The following is a 22,739-nucleotide window of genomic DNA, read 5'->3' on the forward strand; positions in this document are numbered from 1 at the left end:
ATCAACAACTCTGTGGTAGAGAATTCCACAGGTTAACAACTCTCTGAGTGAAGAAGTTTCACCTCATCTCGGTCTTAAATGGCTTACCCCTTATCCTTAGACTGTGACCCCTGGTTCTGGACTTCCCCAACATCGGGAACATTCTTCCTGCATCTAACCTGTCCAATCCCATCAGAATCTTATACGTTTCGATGAGATCCCTATCATTCTTCTAAATTCCAATGAATACAGGCCCAGTTCATTCAGTCTCTCCTCATGTGTCAGTCCTGCCATCCCGGGAATCAGTCTGGTGAACCTTCGCTGCACTCCCTCAATAGCAAGAATGTCCTTCCTCAGATTAGGAGACCAAAACTGAACACAATATTCCAGGTGGGGCCTCACCAAGGCCCTGCACAACTGCAGGAAGACCTCCCTGCTTCTGTACTCAAATCCCCTAGATATGAAAGCCAACATGCCATTTGCCTTGTTCACCACCTGCTGCACCTGCATGTCAACCTTCAATGACTGATGGACCATGACAGCCAGGTCTCGTTGCACCTCCCCTTTTCCTAATCTGCCACCATTCAGATAACACTCTGCCTTCATGTTTTTGCCACCAAAGTGGATAACCTCACATTTATCCACATTATACTGCATCTGTCATGAACTTGCCCACTCACCTAACCTGTCCAAGTCACCCTGCAGCCTCTTAGCTCCTCACAGCTCTCACCGCAACCCAGCTTAGTGTCATCTGCAAACTTGGAGATATTACTCTCAATTCCGTCATCTAAATCATTGATGTATATTGTAAATAGCTGGGGTCCCAGCACTGAGCCCTGCGGCACCCCACTAGTCACCGCCTGCCATTCTGAAAAGGACTCGTTTATCCCGACTCTCTGCTTCCTGTCTGCCAACCAGTTCTCTATCCACGTCAATACATTACCCCCAATACCATGTGCTTTAATTTTGCACACCAATCTCTTGTGTGGGACCTTGTCAAAAGCCTTATGAAAGTCCAAATACACCACATCCACTGGTTCTCCCTTGTCCACTCTACTAGTTGCACCTCAAAAAATTCTAGAAGATTTGTCAAGCATGATTTCTCATTCATAAATCCATGCTGACTTGGACCGATCCTGTCACTGTTTTCCAAATGTGCTGCTATTTCATCTTTAATAATTGATTCCAACATTTTCCCCACTATTGATGTCAGGCTAACTGATCTATAATTCCCCGTTTTCTCTCTCCCTCCTTTTTTAAAAAGTTGTGTTACATTAGCTAACCTCCAGTCCATAGGAACTCATCCAGAGTTGATAGACGGTTGGAAAATGATCACCAATGCACCCACTATTTCTAGGGCCACTTCCTTAAGTACTCTGGGATGCAGACTATCAGGCCCTTGGGATTTATCGGCCTTCAACCCATCAATTTCCCTATCACAATTTCCTGACTAAAGAATTTCCTTCAGTTCCTCCTTCTCGCTGGACCCTCGGTCCCCTAGTACTTCCGTAACGTTATTTGTGTCTTCCTTCGTGAAGACAGAACCAAAGTATTTGTTCAATTGGTCTGCCATTTCTTTGTTCCCCATTATAAATTCACCTGATTCTGAGTGCAAAGGACCTATGTTTGTCTTCACTAATCTTTTTCTCTTCACATATCTATAGAAGCTTTTGCAGTCAGTTTTTATGTTCCCAGCAAGCTTTCTCTCATACTCTATTTTCCTCCTCCTAATTAAATCCTTTGTCCTCCTCTGCTGAATTCTAAATTTCTCCCATTCCTCAGGTTTGCTGCTTTTTCTGGCCAATTTATGTGCCTCTTCCTTGGATTTAAGACTATGAGGCATTTCATCTCAAAAGAAAATCCTGGAGACCGTCCAAGTCACCATCTACTTGAACCTTGCTTTTACTATTCAATTATGAACTGGCGATTATGCCAACCATGGAGAAGTGATTCCAAACCCATGTAGTTGGAGTACTTGTGCAGCTAGAAATTTTTCCATGCATTACATTTATCCCATTAACTAAATCAGTTTCACACTATGGCTTTTCCTGTGGAATAAAACTAACAATAACGACGTCCATTTATATAGCTCCTTTAACATAGTAAAATATTGCAAGGTGCTTCATAGGAGCATTATCAAATAAAATTTGACACTGAGCCACATAAGGAGCTATTAGGACAGGTGCTTGGTCAAAGATGTAGATTTTAAGGAGCCTCTTGAAGGAGGAAAGAGAGGTAAGAGAGGCAGAGAGATTTAGGGATGAAACTCCTGAGCTTCGGGCCTTGGCAGCTTAAGGCATGGCCACCAATGGTGGAGTGATTAAAATTGGCATGTGCAAGAGGAGGATTGGAGGAACAGATATCTAGGAGGGTTGTAGGGTTAGAGGAGGTTACAGAGATAGGGAGGGCTGAGATCATGGAGGGGTTTGAGAACAAGTATGAGAATTTTAGAACCGAGGCATTGCTTAACTGGGAGCCAATGTAGGTCAGTGAACACAGGGATGATGGGTGAACGGGACTTGGTGCGAGATAGGATACGGGCAGTAGAGTTTTGGATGACCTTAGGCTTATGGAAGGTGGAAGGTGGAAGACCAGCCAGGAGTGCGTTGTAAAATTCAAGTCTAGAGGTAATCAAAGCATGGATGAGGGTTTCAGTAGATGAGCTGAGGCAGGAGTGGTGTCGGATAATGTCACGGAAGTGGAAGTAGGCGGCCTTAGTGATGGCATGAATATGTGGTCATAAGCTAATTTCAGGGGCAAATATGACACCACGGTTGCAAACAGTCTGGTTAAGCCTCAGACAGTTGGCAGGTTGAGGGATGGAGTTGGTGACTAGGGAAAGGAGTTTGTGGCTGGGTCCAAAGACAATGGCTTTGCTCTTCCCAATATTTAGTTGGAGGGAATTTTTGCTTATCCAGTGCTGGATGTCAGACGAGGAATTAGCCAAGAGACAATGGAGGGGGTGAAAGAGGTGGTAGTGAAGTTGAGCTGGGTGTCGCCAGCATATATGTGGGAACTGACGCTGTGTCTTCGGATAATGTCGCCGAGGAGCAGCATGTAGATGAGAAATAGGAGGCCAAGGATAGATCCTTGGGGGTCGTCAGAGATAACAATGTGGGCGTGAAGAGACGCCATTGCAGGTGATTATCTGGCTACGATTAGATAGATAAGAAGGGAACCAGGGAAGTGCAGTCCCACCCAGTTCGATGACGGAGGAGAGGCATTGGAGGAGGATGGAGTGATCAACCATGTCAAAGGCTGTAGACAGGTCGAGAAGGTCGAGGAGGGATAGTTTACCACTGTCACGGTTACATCGGATGTCATTTGTGACTTTGATAAGAGCCGTTTCAGAACAAACGGTTAGAAATTAGGGATACCTAAAAATATATGGCTATGCGAACAAAACTTTGATGTGAATAATGCTATGTTTATATGATTATGTTAGAGCTGGAGACAAGGAGTCTCTTCAGCCTAATATGTTTTGGTTTCCTGCAGATGGTATAGCATTCTGCACTGTATACAATCTCCCCATGGCTAGGCGATTATTTGTTGTTTTTAAGTTACGACTTGAACCTTGTTTATGTATTTTTTGTATACTGCTAAGGTAGGGATTGAAGTTTGCTTAACAGAACTGCTTGCGAAGATAAGTAAAAGTTAATTAGTATAAAAAGACTTAGAATGGAAGGAATTTGGGGAAGTTAAGTTAAACACAATCTCAGAATGGAGTAATTTGCTCGGTCGTAAAGACAGGTAACGATCGATTGAAGTGAGATAGCTCTGGTTTTGGGCCTCATGGTTGAGGGTACAGGGCCTTGTATTAATTGTACCTGAGAGGATAGCGACAAGGGAGAGAAGACACAAATTCCAAACAAAGAACCCTGAGGAAATCTAAACAGGAAAGACATGAGGACACAGAGAGGCTGCAAAGAGATTTGGATAGGTTAAGCGAATGGGCTAAGGTTTGGCAGATGGAATACAATGTCGGAAAGTGTGAGGTCATCCACCTTGGGAAAAAAAACAGTAAAAGAGAATATTTTTTGAATGGGGAGAAATTACAACATGCTGAGGTGCAGAGGAACCTGGGGTCCTTGTGCATGAATCTCAAAAAGTTAGTTTGCAGGTGCAGCAAGTAATCAGGAAGGCGAATGGAATGTTGGCCTTCATTGTGAGAGGGATGGAGTACAAAAGCAGGGAGGTCCTGCTACAACTGTATAGGGTATTGGTGAGGCCGCACCTGGAGTACTGCGTGCAGTTTTGGTCACCTTACTTAAGGAAGGATATACTCACTTTGGAGGGGGTACAGAGACGATTCACTAGGCTGATTCCGGAGATGAGGGGGTTACCTTATGATGATAGATTGAGTAGACTGGGTCTTTACTCGTTGGAGTTCAGAAGGATGAGGGGTGATCTTATGGAAACATTTAAAATAATGAAAGGGATGGACAAGAAGATAGAGGCAGAGAGGTTGTTTCCACTGGTCGGGGAGACTAGAACTAGGGGACACAGCCTCAAAATACGGGGGAGCCAATTTAAAACCGAGTTGAGAAGGAATTTCTTCTCCCAGAGGGTTGTGAATCTGTGGAATTCTCTGCCCAAGGAAGCAGTTGAGGCTAGCTCATTGAATGTATTCAAGTCACAGATAGATAGATTTTTAACCAATAAGGGAATTAAGGATTACGGGGAGCGGGCGGGTAAGTGGAGCTGAGTCCACGGCCAGATCAGCCATGATCTTGTTGAATGGCGGAGCAGGCTCGAGGGGCTAGATGGCCTACTCCTGTTCCTAATTCTTATGTTCTTATGTTCTTATGTTAACAAGATCATGAGACATCTTTAGGGAGAGCTTTGTTTCAAGAATCAAGACAAAGAACTTGAAGCCCCATTGGGTACTGAGCTTTTAGGGGAACCTCTAAAGGTTAAATGGTCTTGTCAATATCCCATTTTAGGCCCACCCCTAAAACTAGAATAAAAGTAACCTCCTGAGGGTTGTCCACACAGACGGAGGAGGTGAGAGCTATACAGAAGTTGGGTTGGTCGAATAGTCTTCGAGATTGATCCCAGGCTCTAAACAAAAAGAGAGGCCGCTCAGAGAACTGCTCACGTGCGCCAACCATCTGTCCGATCGGAATGGGATCAGCTACTTGTCACGGTCGTATTATTTTTGCTGTATTACTGATGTGTTATATTCCGTCTTAAACTCTGATTAAACATATTAAAAAGTAAGACTTGGATTTATACAGAGGCCTTTCACAACCACCGGAGGATTCAAAGCGCTTTACAGCCGATAAAGTACTTTTCGGGGAGCATTCTGTTGTAATATGGGAAAGATTTACCAGAGTTATACCTGGACTCCAAGGGTAAAATTACCAGGAGAGATTATACCAACTAGAAATTTAGAGGGTTAAGAACATAAGGAGTAGGACATTTGCCTCACGAGCCTAGTCAGCCATTCAATGATCATTGCTGATCTGATCTTGACCACAACTCCACTTTCCTGCCTGTTCCCCATAAGCTTGACTCCCCTATAGTTCAAGAATCTGTCTATCTCAGCCTTGAATATATTCAATGACTCAGTTTCCACAGCGCACGAGAGTGGAGAATTCCAGAAATTCACAAACATCTGAGAGAAGAAATTCCACCTCATAATGTATATATGTAAAAGCACTGATTAAACACAATATACCCACCATATTAGTTTGCACTCGAACCTGATTATTTAAAGTGACTAGAGATGGCCGTAAACTGGTTATTTTTAACAAGTGGCAGGAACGGAAACCTGATTGGTGGGGTTCATACATGGAGCTCCAGAAACGATGAGCCCAGATTTAGGAGGCGACAGCACGTTCAAGGACTTTGGAGGGGAAAGGGAGGTTGGAGATCTGGCAGTAGTTTGCATGGATGGACAGGTTAAGAGTTGGTTTTTTTATTAGGAGTTGGAAAAAAAAAGCTGGGGGTTATCTTTGCATTCCAGGATAATCCTGGAATAGTGACCAGTTTTGGCAGAGGACAGCAGGACTCGATAATAATCCATTATGTGGTCCAGCCAGATCTGGCGATAAATGGCAAAACTAGTTGTCCACCATATACAAAATGCCTGAAGAGATTTCTAGGCAGTGTGGAAAGTAGCCCAGAAGAGAAAAACCCTGAAAAAAATCAGGAAAAGGAAGACAAATTACCTGTTCAACAACAGCGTTTACATCACCCAGTAAGGCAGCAACAGGCTTGACATTATTTCCTAGTTCTTCAGCACATAGGTCAACCTTATAAAAAAAATATGGAGATTACTGTTTCTACAGATCATAGTATATAATACATAAAAAAGTAATGACATAAATTTGAAATAAAATTGAGATGAGAGAAGGAAAAAAACACACAAACCCTGAAAATCTGAAATAAAAACAGAAAATGCTAGAAACACACATGTGGTCAATCTACATCTGAAAAAAGCAAAAGCAGTAAACAACAGCAACAACTTGTATTCGTATAGCACCTTTGACATAGTAAAACATCCCCAAGGACCTCAAAAGAGTGTTATAAAACAAAATTTGACAGCAAGCCACACAAGATGATATTTGGGCAGATAACCAAAAGCTTGGTCAAAGAGGTAGCTTTTAAGGAGCGTCTTAAAGGAGGAAAGAGAGGTAGAGAGGTGGAGAAGTTTAGAGAGGGAATTCCAGAACTTGGGGCCTTGGCAGCTGAAGGCACAGCCACCAAAGGTGGAGCAATTAAAATCGGGGATGCACAAGAGGCCAGGAGCGCAGATATCTCAGACGGTGGTGGGATAGAGAAATTGCAGAAATAGGGAGGTGGGAGGCTATGAAGGGATTTGAAAACAAGGATGAGAATTTTAAGATCAGGGCAAGTGATTCTGGCACAGGGATGGGAGGATCCGTAGTTATTGCAGTTAAGGGAGCAAAGCTGGCTGTTCCAATGATTCCGTGTGAGGCTGGGAGGGCCACTCCTGTTCCTCCGATCCCACAAGGAAACCTTTAAAAACAAATTAAACATTTAAGCTTACCTGGGCCTGACCTGTCCCTCAATCCACCATTATGGCCTGGCAGGGAAGTGACACCTGCTCTTCCGCTCAGGTCTCAGCCTGATACTGCAGTCAGGCCCCAATCGCAGCCCAATCTGCATATTTAAAGTGGACAACACTGGCTTCGGCCGGCTGTCCTTTCCGTCTGCAATTTAAAATTGCAGGCGGCCAGATGGGGGTGGGAAGGCATGTTACATTTTAACTGCCCTCGTTCCTGGTTTCCACCGGGTGGCATAGTGCCATGGTAATATCCCTGCAACGTTGACTGTAAGAACTTGTTCAAGATTCACATTTCGACAACAGAAAACGAAGAAGGAAAGTGATGCAGCAATCAGAAAGCAAGATTAGGTTAATGTCCTTGAAAATAATTGAATTATCTAAATATTGTATATCAATCGCCTTGCTGTATGTGCACACAAACAAGATATAAAGCTGATGGCAAGACAAAAGAAGCACAATTAACTTAGGTACTGAAAAACACTAAACATCCGATTGATCTTTTTGAATCCGGAAGCCTACATGTGTGATCAGAAGCTCTCCACACCTGTATGATTTTCACATCAGGATGAAAGCGTGGTGGATGCCCGAAATGCAAAATCCAGTTTAATCTGGCTCCCAGCAGTAGAATCACATCTGCATTCTGCAAGGCTCTGAGAAAGAGAAAGTTTCAGTAAAGGACTTCCAGTTGTGGACCAGATAAATAATAGCACAACCCTCAATTCTTTGTTTTCTGGGAAAGGAAGATTGGAAGAGAAGAGAACATAAATTGAAATTGGGTAAAGTTTTGCCTTAAAGTATTGGCATTCCCAACAAGAAGCCAACAAGAAAGTCATATTCCAGTCAGTAAGTGGGGTATGAATTAACATTTCGCGACACAAATCTGTGCAGATTTGTGAGAGAAAATAATGAGTAATCTAATAAACAGGGACAGCAATCATTTCGGTCTACTAAACAAGAACATTCTTTCTATATATGCAAGATCTGAATTGCGAAAAAAATTAAAAGATTATAAGCTGAACATTTAGAGAAACAACATCTACTGAAGGACAGCTTAGCTGATCCAACTTTACAAATACAAAGACAAAACATGTTAGATTTTTCCAGAGAGACAGAAAACAAAAAAAAAGACAGAATGAGCGCCACAATTATCTTTTGAAAAAACAAAGCACTGCTTGTCTGGTTCAAACAAAGTTCAACCAGAAAATAGAAACCCATCTGAGGCTTGCTTAGAAATTAAATGTCCCCATTATAGCCCATTGAAATCTTGCCACTTAAGAGCTTTTGAATCAACTTTCTGATTGTTTTAAAAACTGAGACAAGTGCTGACAACATCAGGAGAGCAGTTTGGAGGAGCTGAGCTCAGCAGTATAAAAGAACTAAATGAACATGGACTCAATAATTCAACAAAAGCTGAACTACCCTGAGCTACTAACGCAGCTCCCTCACATGGTCAGATCAGTAAATCCTATAAAAAGTGATAGCCTCTTCCTCCCAGTGGATAAATGCACCACATGATGTGGCACAGAACAGAAAGGCTCCTGGTCTATTCTGAATTAGTCAATCTGAGGCGAAGAGAATGCACAATAGGCCTCCGCACCCCTGGCCACGGAGGGAACCGGAAAACAGGAACAGCTCTGGCTGGTCAATCTATATTCAATGGCTGCCACGCAAACTGCATGCGGGAGAAGATCAACCTTGCAGTCAAGCACTGCATTGACACCCATAATTTCAGTGCACACATGAAAAATGATCGCTCAAACTAGGTGCTCGAGGGCTGCTGAGCATGCATGCTCAGAATTGCTGGCTTTATAAAACTTCCTCAAAGTCACTCCAATCTGGCAAGGTCACTCAGAGAATGGCTGGAGCGAGAGTCAGAAAAACAAACCTTCAAAATGATACAGTCTGGGTCGGGTGTTTTGCTGAGATTGCAGATAAGTCACATTATTGGGCAAAGCAAAAGGAGCTTTATTTTGCATCTTCACATTCTATGTTTGAAAGAGGCAGGGAGAAAATAAATCACAAGAGATTTGTTCGTGGGCCCTGACATGTACATGTCAGGCAATTCAGCTACTCCATGGTCCAGAGAAGAGGAAAAAATATAGAAAAACAGAACTGTGACAGAACTCACCTGGAGCATCAACAAATGGAAGCAGTGGACTGACCAATCAATGACTTCCAAAATATACTTAGAAGCCACTAGTGAATGCTAGACACTTAAATTGAGCAGGGGCTCCCCTGATGGATCAATGGATTAAACAGTGAGTAGTTGATCCAGAGAGACCAGGATGCTAGGTTTGATTTCTAGTATGTGTTGGTTTAACTGATCTTTGCCGATGTGGTGGTAGAGGGGGGAAAAACTAACCTCAACGGCCCCAGTCGAGGGAGAGGAAAATCGTCCCGAGTTCTCAATCCCAATCATTATCTTCCCAGTCTGTCCAAGATTGTGTGTGTATGGATAGTGGGACTGTGAAGCCCCAACAGCTGAATAGCCTGCTGACACTCAGTGTCTCAGCTCAAATATGAAGAATGACCACGTAAACAAGATGTCAGAGAGCGAATGAAATCTGTGTAAGTATACCCCAGCAGTCAATGCCTTCAGAAGATAAATGGAAGGACCAAAATTGAGAGATTTGTTTTTAAAATAGACAGAAGTGAACGGTTAAACAGATACAACAACTCCACTCCACTGACTCCTGTCTTAGGAAATAAACAGCAATTATGCTGCTTTTATTTTATCACATACAACATCAATTTCTTCATTACAATATGAGCCATCTAACAGCTTTCTAATGTAAATATTTAGATAAATGAAGCATTTGCTTAATCAAGGATTCACTCATTGCACATTCTACTGGAGACCTGCTGGATTGTGATGTAGTTTCAAATAGAGTTGCAGTGTTACAGGCATGATTCTCCGACAGCTCTGCACTTGACCCAATACTGGATCAGCAGATGGAATTACTAAAGCCTTGATTTCATGCAATCAAGTACTGTGATCCTTTGTGCTAAATGAGGATTAGGTTCCCACCATAGCCAAATTTAAATAAAGCTAATGCAAGTGTTGAGTCAACTGCATAATCTCGCCATTATATTAGATGCTCCTGTGTATCAATTTCAGAGCCTATAACTCACTACCGTCCCACCGATAAAGATGTGGTCAGTAATATTTACTGCTTCAGTACTTACAACATGTTATTTCCAATTAATATTAGTGCATATAATTTTCAAAAGACCTTTCTGATGGCATACGAGTTATTCCATTTAAAAAGCTTTTATTACATTGTGTCAGACAGTAGCCTTCATCAGAAGTTCATACATTCTGATAGTCAGAATATTACTTGTTTAGAGTAATAATCAGTAACTGGTTATCACTCTTAACAAGTAATATTTTGTTATTAACACTACACCTTCCCCCATAGATTGTCACCATACAACTATCGAGCTTGGAGACTCAGCCAAGTGGACTGAATCGGCACTGAATGAAATTGAAGTAAATAAATAGAACTAAAATATGGAGAATGGCATGGATAAAAGGAAATAAGTGTCATGAAATATAGTGTTGCAGGAAGTAATTGTTACTTACAGGAAGCGTGCACATACACAAGACTTAATATATTAGCAGGTCTCTCGTAGCATTGTTCATATACACTGCTTTATTAAAAACAAGCGTTTTATAAACAAAGCATGGTAGGGAGAATGTTACAGGAATTAATCATGGCGCTTACAGAAAGTGCATGCTACGTGAGAATTCATGCACGTGTGCACAAACACATACAGCTTTGTTACATTAAAGTCAAGCATTGTTTTTTTTTTTAAAAGACACTGATGAAGGTACACACCATAGGAAGGGCTGCAAAAGATAGCGTTAATGTGGCCTGATGGGGTGGGAGATATATATTTTTGTCATCATAGAATTGTGAGATGAGTACAAACCTGAAGTGAGTAGGGTAAAGCTAAAGATGTAGCAGTCTGATGACAATGAAGGTGGTAGCAACAGCAAATGGATGGTGAATATTAGTGTAATTAAGAGTCCAATTTATGGGGAAAAAGGACATTTGTATTAGTCTTCCTGCACACAGGAAATGGAAACAGGAAAATGGTCAAATGGTTAAACATGAAGTTTCGTTAAATTGCTCAATATTTGAAATGTAGTGCCCAGAGTTGCTTCTTCAAATTGAGAAAACATCAGCTTCATGCTGGACACTGACCTGGACCTGGCTGCAGAGACACAGCTTAGATGGTTGTCAGGTACCACACCTTTCCCCATTGGAGTGGGCAGAAATGGTAGCCCACACATGTTTACAAGCTTTCTGATATTATCTTCAGCACGAGAATAGGCTGCACCTTTAAGAAATTAAAACAACATATCTATAATGTTCTATCTACATCCATGAACAAATGTTTCCAATATAACCATGAAATGATATATCATGCTACAATTCACAGAATCTTTGACTATTAATCCTATATTCTGTGGTCTACAGACCTTCATATTAATTTGTTTATACAGGAGCTCCTCTATATACATTGAAATCAATGCAATTTATAAATTCTTTCAGATGAATAAAGAACATCTTGTTAAAATCAATTTATTGCATCACATTTACTGCTTGTATTACGATGAACAGCACAAAATAACAATTGAAATGAACCTCAACTGCATTTAAAATATTTTATCAATTGCATCATGAACACATATTGAATATTTAAAGATTTTGCACGAAATAAAGAACGGTATCCAATTAAAAACAAGGGCATACAAAGTGGCCAAAACTAGGGGAACACAGAAGACTCGGAAACTTTTAAAAGCCAGCAAAGAATGACTAAAAAAATGATTAGGAAAGGGAAGATAGACTATGAAAGTAAACTAGCGCAAAATATAAAAACAGATAGCAAGAGTTTTTATAGGTATATAAAAAGGAAAAGGGTAGCTAAAGTAAATGTTGGTCCCTTAGAGGACAAGATCGAGGAATTAGTAATGGGGAACATGGAGATGGCAGAAACTCTGAACAAATATTTTGGATCAGTCTTGACAGTAGAGAGACTAACAATATTCCGACAGTGAATAGTCTAGGGGCTATAAGGGGGGAGGAACTTAATACAATCACAAGCACAAAGGAGGTGGTACTCAGTAAGATAATGGGACTAAAGGCAGATAAATCCCCTGGACCTGATGGCTTGCATCCTAGGGTCTTGAGAGAAGTAGCGGCAGGGATTGTGGATGCATTGGTTGTAATTTACCAAAATTCTCTGGATTCTGGGGCGGTCCCAGCAGATTGGAAAACTGCAAATGTAACGCCCCTATTTAAAAAAGGCAGACAAAAAGCAGGAAACTATAGACCAGTTAGCTTAATATCTGTGGTTGGGAAAATGTTGGATTCCATTATTAAAGAAGCAGTAGCAGGACATTTGGAAAAGCAAAATTCGGTCAGGCAGAGTCAGCATGGATTTATGAAGGGGAAGTTGTAGTGTATCTGTAAAGCATACACTCCCATGTTCCGCCACCAGGGAGCGCGCATCCCCTGAAGTCCCAAGGGATCCCAGCATCCCTTGGGAGCACTGCATATAAGCCGGCCCCCTAAGGCTTGTTCCTCACTTTGGAGTGTCTTATTAAAGACTGAGGTCACTGTTACTTTAACCTGCCTGTGTGCAGCCTCATCTGTGTTAGGAACACAATAACTGGCGGCGAGTATATGTATCCAACGCAACGATGCAGCAAACTGTGGGCATCCTGGAGAAGTTCTTGGAGGGTGAGGACTGGGAGGCCTATGTCGAACGGTTAGACCAGTACTTTGTAGCCAACAAGCTGGACGGAAAAGGAAGCGCTGCAAAAAGGAGAGCGGTCCTCCTCACGGTCTGCGGGGCACCGACCTACAGCCTCATGAAGAATCTTTTGGCTCCGGTGAAACCCACAGATAAGTCATATGAGGAGCTGTGTACACTGGTTCGGGAGCATCTTAACCCAAGAGAGAGCGTGCTGATGGCGAGGTATCGGTTCTACACATGCCAGCGATCTGAAGGTCAGGAAGTGGCAAGCTACGTCGCCAAGCTAAGGCGACTTGCAGGACAATGTGAGTTTGATGGCTACCTGGAGCAAATGCTCAGAGACTTTTTTGTACAGGGCATTGGATACGAGACCATCCTACGAAAACCTTTGACTGTAGAGACACCAGCCCTCAGGAAGGCCATTGCGATAGCACAGGCATTTGTGTTCTCCAGTGATAACACCAAACAAATCTCTCATCACAGAAGTGCTAGCAATGTTCATAAATTAACCGGAACTGTGTTTGCGAGCAGAAATGTACAGGGCAGAAACCACAAGTCTGCAACTGCCAGAAGGTCTCAGGTGACCCAGATGACTCAGAGTCCACAACAAAGGATGAATGCAAGGCAATTCACACCTTGTTGGCGTTGTAGAGGCTTCCATTCAGCCTATTCATGCTACTTCAAAGGGTATGTTTGCAAAAGCTGTGGAACAATGGGGCACGTCCAACGAGCTTGCAGACGAGCTGCAAGCTCTGCAAAACCTGCTAACCACCACGTGGCAGAGGAAGATCGGTCCATGGTGGATCAAAGCAATTTTGAGCCTCAGAAAGAGGAGGCAGATGCTGAAGTACACTGGGTGCACACATTTTCGACGAAATGTCCACCTATAATGCTAAATGTAAAATTGAATGGCTTACCCATAGCCATGGAACTGGACACTGGCGCTAGCCAATCCATCATGAGTAAAAAGATGTTTGAGAGACTGTGGTGCGACAAGGCATTCAGACCAGCCCTGAGCCCCATCCACACGAAACTGAGAACGTACACCAAAGAACTTATCACTATCCTCGGCAGCGCCATGGTCAAGGTCACCTACGAGGGCACGGTGCACGAACTGCCACTCTGGATTGTCCCGGGCAATGGCCCCACACTGCTTGGAAGGAGCTGGCTGGGCAAAATCTGCTGGAACTAGGATGATATCCGAGCGCTATCACATGTCGATGAGGCCTCATGTACCCAGGTTCTTAACAAATTTCCTTCCCTTTTTGAACCAGGCATTGGACACTTTTCCGGGGCAAAGCTGTGGATCCACTTGGTCCCAGAGGCACAACCCATTCACCATAAGGCGCGAGCGGTACCTCACATGATGAGGGAGAGAGTGGAAATCGAGCTGGACAGGCTGCAACGCGAGGGCATCATCTCCCCAGTGGAATTCAGCGAGTGGGCCAGCCAGATTGTTCCAGTACTCAAAAGTGATGGCACGGTCAGGATTTCGGCGATTATAAAGTAACTATTAATTGTTTCTCACTACAGGACCAATACACATTATTACCTAAGGCAGATGACCTATTTACGACGCTGACCGGAGGCACGAAATTCACCAAGCTTGACCTGGCTTCGGCCTACATGACGCAGGAGCTGGAGGAGTCTTCAAAGGGCCTCAACCTGCATCAACACGCAAAAGGGACAATTGTCCATCTACAACAGATGCCCATTTGGAATTCGGTCGTCTGTAGCGATCTTTCAGAGAAACATGGAGCGCCTACTCAAGTCGGTACCACGCACGGTGGTTTTTCAGGACGACATATTGGTCACGGGTCGGGACACCGTCGAGCACCTACAAAACCTGGAGGCGGTCCTCCAGCCACTGGATCGCATAGGGCTACGGCTGAAGAGGTCAAAATGCGTCTTCATGGCAACAGAAGTGGAGGTTTTGGGGAGAAAGATAGCGGCGGACGGCATTCGGCCCACAGACGCCCAGACAGAGGCTATCAGGAACGCCCAGGCCACAGAACGTCACGGAGCTGTGGTCGTTCCTGGGACTCCTCAACTATTTCGGTAACTTCCTACCTGGATTAAGCACCCTCTTAGAGCCCCTACATGTGTTATTGCATAAAGGAGAGAACTGGGTATGGGGGAAAAAAACAAGTAATTGCTTTTGAGAAAGCCAGAAACATTTTATGCTCCAACAAGTTGCTTGTATTGTATAACCCGTGTAAAAGACTTGTGCTAGCATGTGACACGTCGTCGTACGGAGTCGGGTGTATATTACCACAAGCTAACGTTGCGGGGAAGTTGCAACCTGTCGCCTATGCCTCCAGGAGCTTGTCTAAGGCCGAGAGGGCCAACAGTATGATTGAGAAAGAGGCATTAGCGTGTGTGTTCAGGGTAAAGAAAATGCATCAGTATCTGTTTGGCCTCAAATTTGAGCTGGAAACCGATCACAAGCCCCTCATATCCCTGTTCGCTGAAAACAAAGGGATAAATACTAATGCCTTAGCCCGCATACAAAGGTGAGCACTCGTGCTATCAGCGTATAACTATACCTCCGCCACAAGCCACGCACCGAGAACTGTGCGGATGATCTCAGTCGGCTACCATTGCCTACCAAGGGGGTGGAAATGGCGCAGCCTGCAAACTTGTTGATGGTCATGGAAGCGTTTGAAAATGATAAATCACCTGTCACGACCCACCAGATTAGGACTTGGACCAGCCAAGATCCTCTGCTGTCCCTAGTAAAAAAAAGTGTACTGCATGGGAGCTGGGCCAGCATCCCCGTTGAAATGCAAGAGTTAATCAAGCCATTCCAGTGGCGAAAGGACGAGCTGTCCATTCAGGCAGACTGCCTGTTGTGGGGTAACCGCGTAGTGCTACCAAAAAAGGGGAGGGAGATGTTCATCTCGGAACTCCACAGCGATGAAAGCGATAACCAGATCCCACGTGTGGTGGCCCGGTATCGACGCTGACTTAGAGTCCTGTGTACGGCAATGCAGCGTATGTGCTCACTTGAGCAACGCACCCAGAGAGGCACCACTAAGTTTGTGGTCCTGGCCCTCCAGACCCATGGTCGAGGATCCATGTCGACTATGCGGGCCCGTTTCTCGGTAAAATGTTCCTGGTGGTGGTGGATGCTTTTTCAAAATGGATTGAATGTGAAATAATGTCGGGAAGCACTGCCACCGCCACCATTGAAAGCCTGAGTGCCATGTTTGCCACCCACGGCCTGCCTGACATACTGGTCAGTGACAACGGGCCATGTTTCACCAGTGCCGAATTTAAAGAATTCATGACCCGCAATGGAATCAAACATGTCACCTCGGCCCCGTTTAAACCAGCCTCCAATGGGCAGGCAGAGCGGGCAGTACAAACAATCAAACAGAGCCTTAAACGAGTCACAGAAGGCTCACTCCAAACCCGACTGTCCCGAGTACTGCTCAGCTACCGCACAAGATCTCACTCACTCACAGGGGTGCCCCTGGCTGATCGACTCATGAAAAGGACACTTAAAACCAGACTCTCGCTGGTTCACTCCAACCTGCATGATCAGGTTGAGAGCAGACGGCAGCAACAACATGTAAATGATGGTCGTGCCACTGTGTCACGGGAAATTGATCTGAACGACCCTCTGTATGTGCTAAACTATGGACATGGTCCCAAGTGGATCGCGGGCACGTTGATAGCTAAAGAAGGGAGTAGGGTGTTTGTAGTCAAACTAGACAATGGACAAATTTGCAGAAAGCACCTGGACCAAACGAGGCTGTGGTTCACAGACTGCCCTGAACAACCCACAGCAGACACCACCTTTTTCGAGCCCACAACACACACCCAAAGCATCAATGACACCACCCGGACCAGGAAATTGAACCCATCATGCCCAACAGCCCAGCAAGGCCAGGCTCACCCAACAGCCCTGCAGGGCCAACAACACACCAGCCCAGTGAGGGCACAGCCAACACACCAGAACAGACATTTGTACCGAGGCGGTCCACCAGGGAAAGAAAGGCTCCTTACCGTCTCACCTTGTAAATAGTTTTCATTTTGACTTTGGGGGGGGTGGGGGAGGGAGTGAGGTTGTGTATCTGTAAAGCATGCATTCCCATGTTCCGCCACCATGGAGCGCATCCCCTGAAGTTCTATGGGATCCCTGCATCCCTTGGGAGTACTGTATATAAGCCGGCCTCTAAGGCCTGTTCCTCACTCTGGAGTGTCTTAATAAAGACTGAGGTCACTGTTACTTTAACCTCCCTGTGTGCAGTTTCATCTGTGTTAGGAACACAATTGAAGTCATGTTTAACAAATTTGCTGGAGTTCTTTGAGGATATAATGAACAGGGTAGATAAAGGAGAACCAGTGGGTGTGGTGTATTTGGACTTCCAGAAGGCCGCCGACATAAAAGGTTACTGCACAAGACAAAAGTTCACGGGTTTGGGGGTAATATATTAGCATGGATAGAGGATTGGCTAACTAATAGCAAACAGAGAGTCGTGATAAATGGTTTATTCTCTGGTTGGCAACCAGTAACTAGTAGGGTGCCGCACGGATCAGTGCTGGGACCCCAACTATTTACAATCTATATTAACGACTTGGAAGAAGGAACTGAGTGTAACATAGCCAAGTTTGCTGACAATACAAAGATGGGAGGAAAAGCAATGACTGAGGAGGACACAAAAAATCTGCAAAAGGACATAGACAGGTTAAGTGAGTGGGCAAAAATTTGGCAGATGGAATATAATGTTGGAAAGTGTGAGATCATGCACTTTGGCAGAAAAAAATCAAAGAGCAAATTATTATTTAAATGGAGAAAGATTGCAAAGTGCCACAGTACAGCGGGACCTGGGGGTACTTATTCATGAAACACAAAAGGATAGTGTTATGTATGGAGAAAAAGAGTCAGACTGAACACTGTGAGCTCAAAGTAAAGTGTGACTTTAGTCTTTTATTGCAGGTCTCCAGAGTGCCTCTCCAACCTGTGAAGCCTCCTTAAATACCTGTGCTCCCAAGGGATTATGGGATCCCTTGGGACTCCAGGGGATGAGCCCTCTGGCGAGTGTAGCGAGTAAATACAAGTTTACATATATAACAACACTCCCGCGCCTCCGCCCCCCAAAGTTAATAGTGTAACTATTTACAATGTGAATTGATCTGGGGCCCTTCTTGCCCTGGTTGATCGTCTCGGTGTGAAAGCTGGTGTTGTTGAATCATTTGTTGGGCCCTCGCTGGGCTGCTGTGCAGCTGGCCTTGCTGGGCTGCCTGGTGTGTTGGGCCCTGCAGGGCTGCTGTGGATGATGGGTTCTGCTTCATGGTCAACCGTGGTGTCGGTTGCCACTGGTGTGTGTGTTGGGGGATCAAAAAAGGTAGGGTCCAAGGTGGGTTGCTCAGGATAGTCCGTGAATTCGAGTTTGATTTGGTCCAAATGTTTCCGGTGAAGGAGTCCATTTGAAAGTTTGACCCAAAACACCCTGCTCCCCTCTTTGGCCATGACAGTGCCGGGAAGCCACTTGGGACCTTGTCCATAATTTAAAATAATTACAGGATCATTGACTTCAATCTCGCGTGACACATTTGCGCTATCATGGTATACACTGTGTTGAAGCCGCCTGCTCTCTCTACCTATTCATGTAGATAGAAACATAGAAACATAGAAAATAGGTGCAGGAGCAGGCCATTCAGCCCTTCTAGCCTGCACCGCCATTCAATGAGTTCATGGCTGAACATGAAACTTCAGTACCCCCTTCCTGCTTTCTCGCCATAACCCTTGATCCCCCGAGTTGTAAGGACTTCATCTAACTCCCTTTTGAATATATTTAGTGAATTGGCCTCAACTACTTTCTGTGGTAGAGAATTCCACAGGTTCACCACTCTCTGGGTGAAGAAGTTTCTCCTCATCTCGGTCCTAAATGGCTTACCCCTTATCCTCAGACTGTGACCCCTGGTTCTGGACTTCCCCAACATTGGGAACATTCTTCCTGCATCTAACCTGTCTAAACCCGTCAGAATTTTAAACGTTTCCATGAGATCCCCTCTCATTCTTCTGAACTCGAGTGAATACAAGCCCAGTTGATCCAGTCTTTCTTGATAGGTCAGTCCCACCATCCCGGGAATCAGTCTGGTGAATCTTCGCTGCACTCCCTCAATAGCAAGAATGTCCTTCCTCAAGTTAGGAGACCAAAACTGTACACAATACTCCAGGTGTGGCCTCACCAAGGCCATGACAACTGTAGCAACACCTCCCTGCCCCTGTACTCAAATCCCCTCGCTATGAAGGCCAACATGCCATTTGCTTTCTTAACCGCCTGCTGTACCTGCATGCCAACCTTCAATGACTGATGTACCATGACACCCAGGTCTCGTTGCACCTTCCCTTTTCCTAATCTGTCACCATTCAGATAATAGTCTGTCTCTCTGTTTTTACCACCAAAGTGGATAACCTCACATTTCTCCACATTATACTTCATCTGCCATGCATTTGCCCACTCACCTAACATATCCAAGTCACTCTGCAGCCTAATAGCATCCTCCTCGCAGCTCACACTGCCACCCAACTTAGTGTCATCCGCAAATTTGGAGATACTGCATTTAATCCCCTCGTCTAAATCATTAATGTACAATGTAAACAGCTGGGGCCCCAGCACAGAACCTTGCGGTACCCCACTAGTCACTGCCTGCCATTCTGAAAAGTACCCGTTTACTCCTACTCTTTGCTTCCTGTCTGACAACCAGTTCTCAATCCACGTCAGCACACTACCCCCAATCCCATGTGCTTTAACTTTGCACATTAATCTCTTGTGTGGAACCTTGTCGAAAGCCTTCTGAAAGTCCAAATATACCACATCAACTGGTTCTCCTTTGTCCACTTTACTGGAAACATCCTCAAAATATTCCAGAAGATTTGTCAAGCATGATTTCCCTTTCACAAATCCATGCTGACTTGGACCTATCATGTCACCATTTTCCAAATGCGCTGCTATGACATCCTTAATAATTGATTCCATCATTTTACCCACTACTGAGGTCAGGCTGACCGGTCTATAATTCCCTGTTTCCTCTCGCCCTCCTTTTTTAAGATCAGGGTGAACTAACGATAGCCTTGGTCTTAAGTGCTCTTTTCATGAGTAGTTCAGCAGGTGGAATCCCAGTGAGTGAGTGGGGTCTCATGTGGTAGCTAAGCAGGATTCTGGATAGGCGAGTCTGCAGTGAGCCTTCAGTTACCCTCTTCAAGCTTTGCTTGATGGTTTGCACTGCTCTCTCTGACTGACCATTGGACGCTGGTTTAAACGGGGCAGATGTGACATGTTTGATCCCGTTACAGGTCATGAATTCTTTGAACTCAGCACTGGTAAAACATGGCCCGTTGTCACTCACCAGGACATCGGGTAAGCCGTGAGTGGCAAACATGGCCCGCAGGCTTTCAGTCGTGGCAGCGGACGTGCTAGCCGACATTATCTCACATTCAATCCACTTGGAATACGAGTCTACAACCACAAGGAACATTTTACCCAAGAACCGCCCTGCATAATCGACGTGTTTGGAGGGCCAAGACCATAAACTTTGCAGCTCCTCCCTGGGTACATTGCTTAACTGCGAGCATGTATTATATCTGTGAACGCAGCACTCTAAGTCCGCATCGATACTGGGCCACCACAGCTGGGATCTGGCTATCGCTTTCATCATTACGATGCCTGGGTGGGAAGTGTGGAGGTCATTGATGAAGGTGTCTCTGCCCTTCTTGGGGACCACTACTCGATTGCCCCACAGAAGGCAATCTGCTTGTATAGACATTTCATCTTTGCGCCGCCGGAACGGCTTTATCTCTTCCTGCATTTCCACTGGGATACTGGACCAGCTCCCATGAAGCACACAGCTTTTGACTAGAGATAATAAGGGGTCCTGGCTTCTCCAGGTTTTGATCTGCCGGGCAGTGCCTGGTGATTGCTCACTCTCAAATGCTTCCATAACAATGGCTCGATCTGCGGGCTGCGCCATTTCCACCCCCGTGGTGGGCAATGGCAGCCTACTGAGAGCATCGGCACAGTTTTCTGAGCCTGGCCTGTGGCGGATGGCATAGTTGTATGCGGACAACATGAGCGCATCTCTGGATGCGGGCCAATGCGTTGATGTATACCGGTTGCAGTTTCCCGAAATCATTAGCTTGTTGCAATACACACCCGACGCCATATGACGACGCATCACATGCTAGTACCAAACGTTTACATGGATCATACAACACAAGCAATTTGTTTGAGTGTACCAATTTTCTCGCTTTTACAAAGGCATTTTCTTGGCTTTTGCCCAAATCCATTCGGCCCCTTTTTGTAGTAAGACATGCAGTGGTTCTAACAGTGTGCTGAGACCCGGTAAGAAGTTACCAAAGTAGTTCAGGAGTCCCAGAAACGACCGCAGCTCCGTCACATTCTGTGGCCTCGGTGCGTTCTCGAATGCCTCCGTCTTCACGTTGGTGGGCCTGATGCCGTCCACCGCAATCCTCCTTCCCAGGAACTCCACTTCAGTCGCCAGGAAAACGCATTTTGAGCATTTTAACCTGAGCCCCACGCGGTTGAGTCGACTAAGAACCTCCTCCAGGTTCTGCAGATGCTCGACTGTGTTCCGACCTGTGACCAAGATGTCGTCCTGGAAGACTACGGTTTGGGGGACCGACTTCAGTAAGCTTTCCATGTTTCCATGGAATATCGCTGCCGCTGATCAGATTCCAAACGGACATCTGTTATAAACAAAAAGATCTTTGTGCGTGTTGATACAGACAAGAGCCTTCGATGATTCCTCCTGTTCCTGCATCATATAGGCTGAAGTCAGGTCCAGCTTTGTGAATGTCTTTCCTCCCGCCAGTGTTGCAAAGAGGTCTTCGGCCTTTGGTAGTGGGTATTGGTCCTGCAGGGAGAAACGATTGATACTTACTTTGTAATCACCATAGATTCTGACGGTGCAGTCTCCCTTGAGGACTGGGACGATAGGACTGGCCCACTCGTTGAACTCGATTGGTGAAATGATCCCCTCTCTTTGCAGCCGGTCTAGCTCAATCTCTACCCTTTCTCTCATTGTGTACGGTACTGCTCTCACCTTGTGATGGATGAGTCGCGCCCCCGGAATTAGGTGGATCTGCACTTTTGCTCCTTGGAATTTCCCGATGCCTGGATCGAACAGCGAAGGAAATTTGTTTAAGACCTGGGCACACGAAGTGTCGTCAGCGGGCGATAGCGCTCGGACATCGTCCCAGTTCCAGTGTATCTTTCCCAGCCAGCTCCTGCCGAGCAGCGTGAGACCGTCGCCCAGTACCACCCAGAGTGGTAGCTTGTGCACCGCTCCATCATAGGAGACCTTTACGGTAGCACTGCCGATTACAAGAATCAGTTCTTTTGTGTAAGTTCTTAGTTGCGTGCGAACTGGAGTTAAGACTGGCTTTGAGGCCTTGTTGCACCACAATCTTTCGAAAGTCTTTTTGCCCATGATGGACTGGCTCGCGCCCGTGTTCAGTTCCATTGACACCGGGAGTCCATTTAGTTCAACATTCAGCATTATCAGGGGACAATTCGTGGTGAATGTGTGCACCCCATGTACCTCTGCCTCCTCGGCCTGAGGCTCTGGTTCATCGTGATCCTCCGTGGATCTGTCTTCTTCTGCAAAATGGTGGTTTGCAGGTTTAACAGGATTTGCAGATCGCCTGAACACTCGTTGGAGGCGTCCCATTGTTCCACAGCCCTTGCAAACGTACCCTTTGAAGCGGCATGAATGGAAACGATGATCAGCCCCACAGCGCCAACAAGATGTTAATTGCCTTGCATTCATTACCCTTGATGGTGGACTCAGTCATCTGCGGACATGCAGCTGCAGGTATGTGTGACCTGCCCTGTACGTTACGATTCGTAAACAACATCACTTTGTTCACAGTACTTGTAGTAGCACTTGTGTGCTGAGAGATTTGCTTCGTATTGTCACTGGTGGCAAT

The 22,739-nt window shown here is 45.1% G+C and overlaps 1 protein-coding gene across 2 annotated transcripts in view; it reads right to left on the reverse strand.

Annotated features, from left to right (window-relative positions):
* Positions 1–22,739, reverse strand: part of hacl1 (2-hydroxyacyl-CoA lyase 1) — a 139,033-nt gene that overhangs the window by 73,300 nt on the left and 42,994 nt on the right. For both annotated transcript variants that reach the window (XM_070881236.1, XM_070881237.1), the window contains exons 9-11: positions 11,221–11,356; positions 7,557–7,662; positions 6,153–6,236 (exon numbers count right to left, since the gene is read on the reverse strand). In XM_070881236.1, coding sequence (XP_070737337.1) covers positions 6,153–6,236; positions 7,557–7,662; positions 11,221–11,356 — 326 coding nt within the window. The remainder of the gene's footprint in view (positions 1–6,152; positions 6,237–7,556; positions 7,663–11,220; positions 11,357–22,739) is intronic.

The sequence above is a fragment of the Pristiophorus japonicus genome, chromosome 5, assembly GCF_044704955.1.
Source record: "Pristiophorus japonicus isolate sPriJap1 chromosome 5, sPriJap1.hap1, whole genome shotgun sequence".
NCBI lineage: Eukaryota > Metazoa > Chordata > Chondrichthyes > Pristiophoridae > Pristiophorus > Pristiophorus japonicus.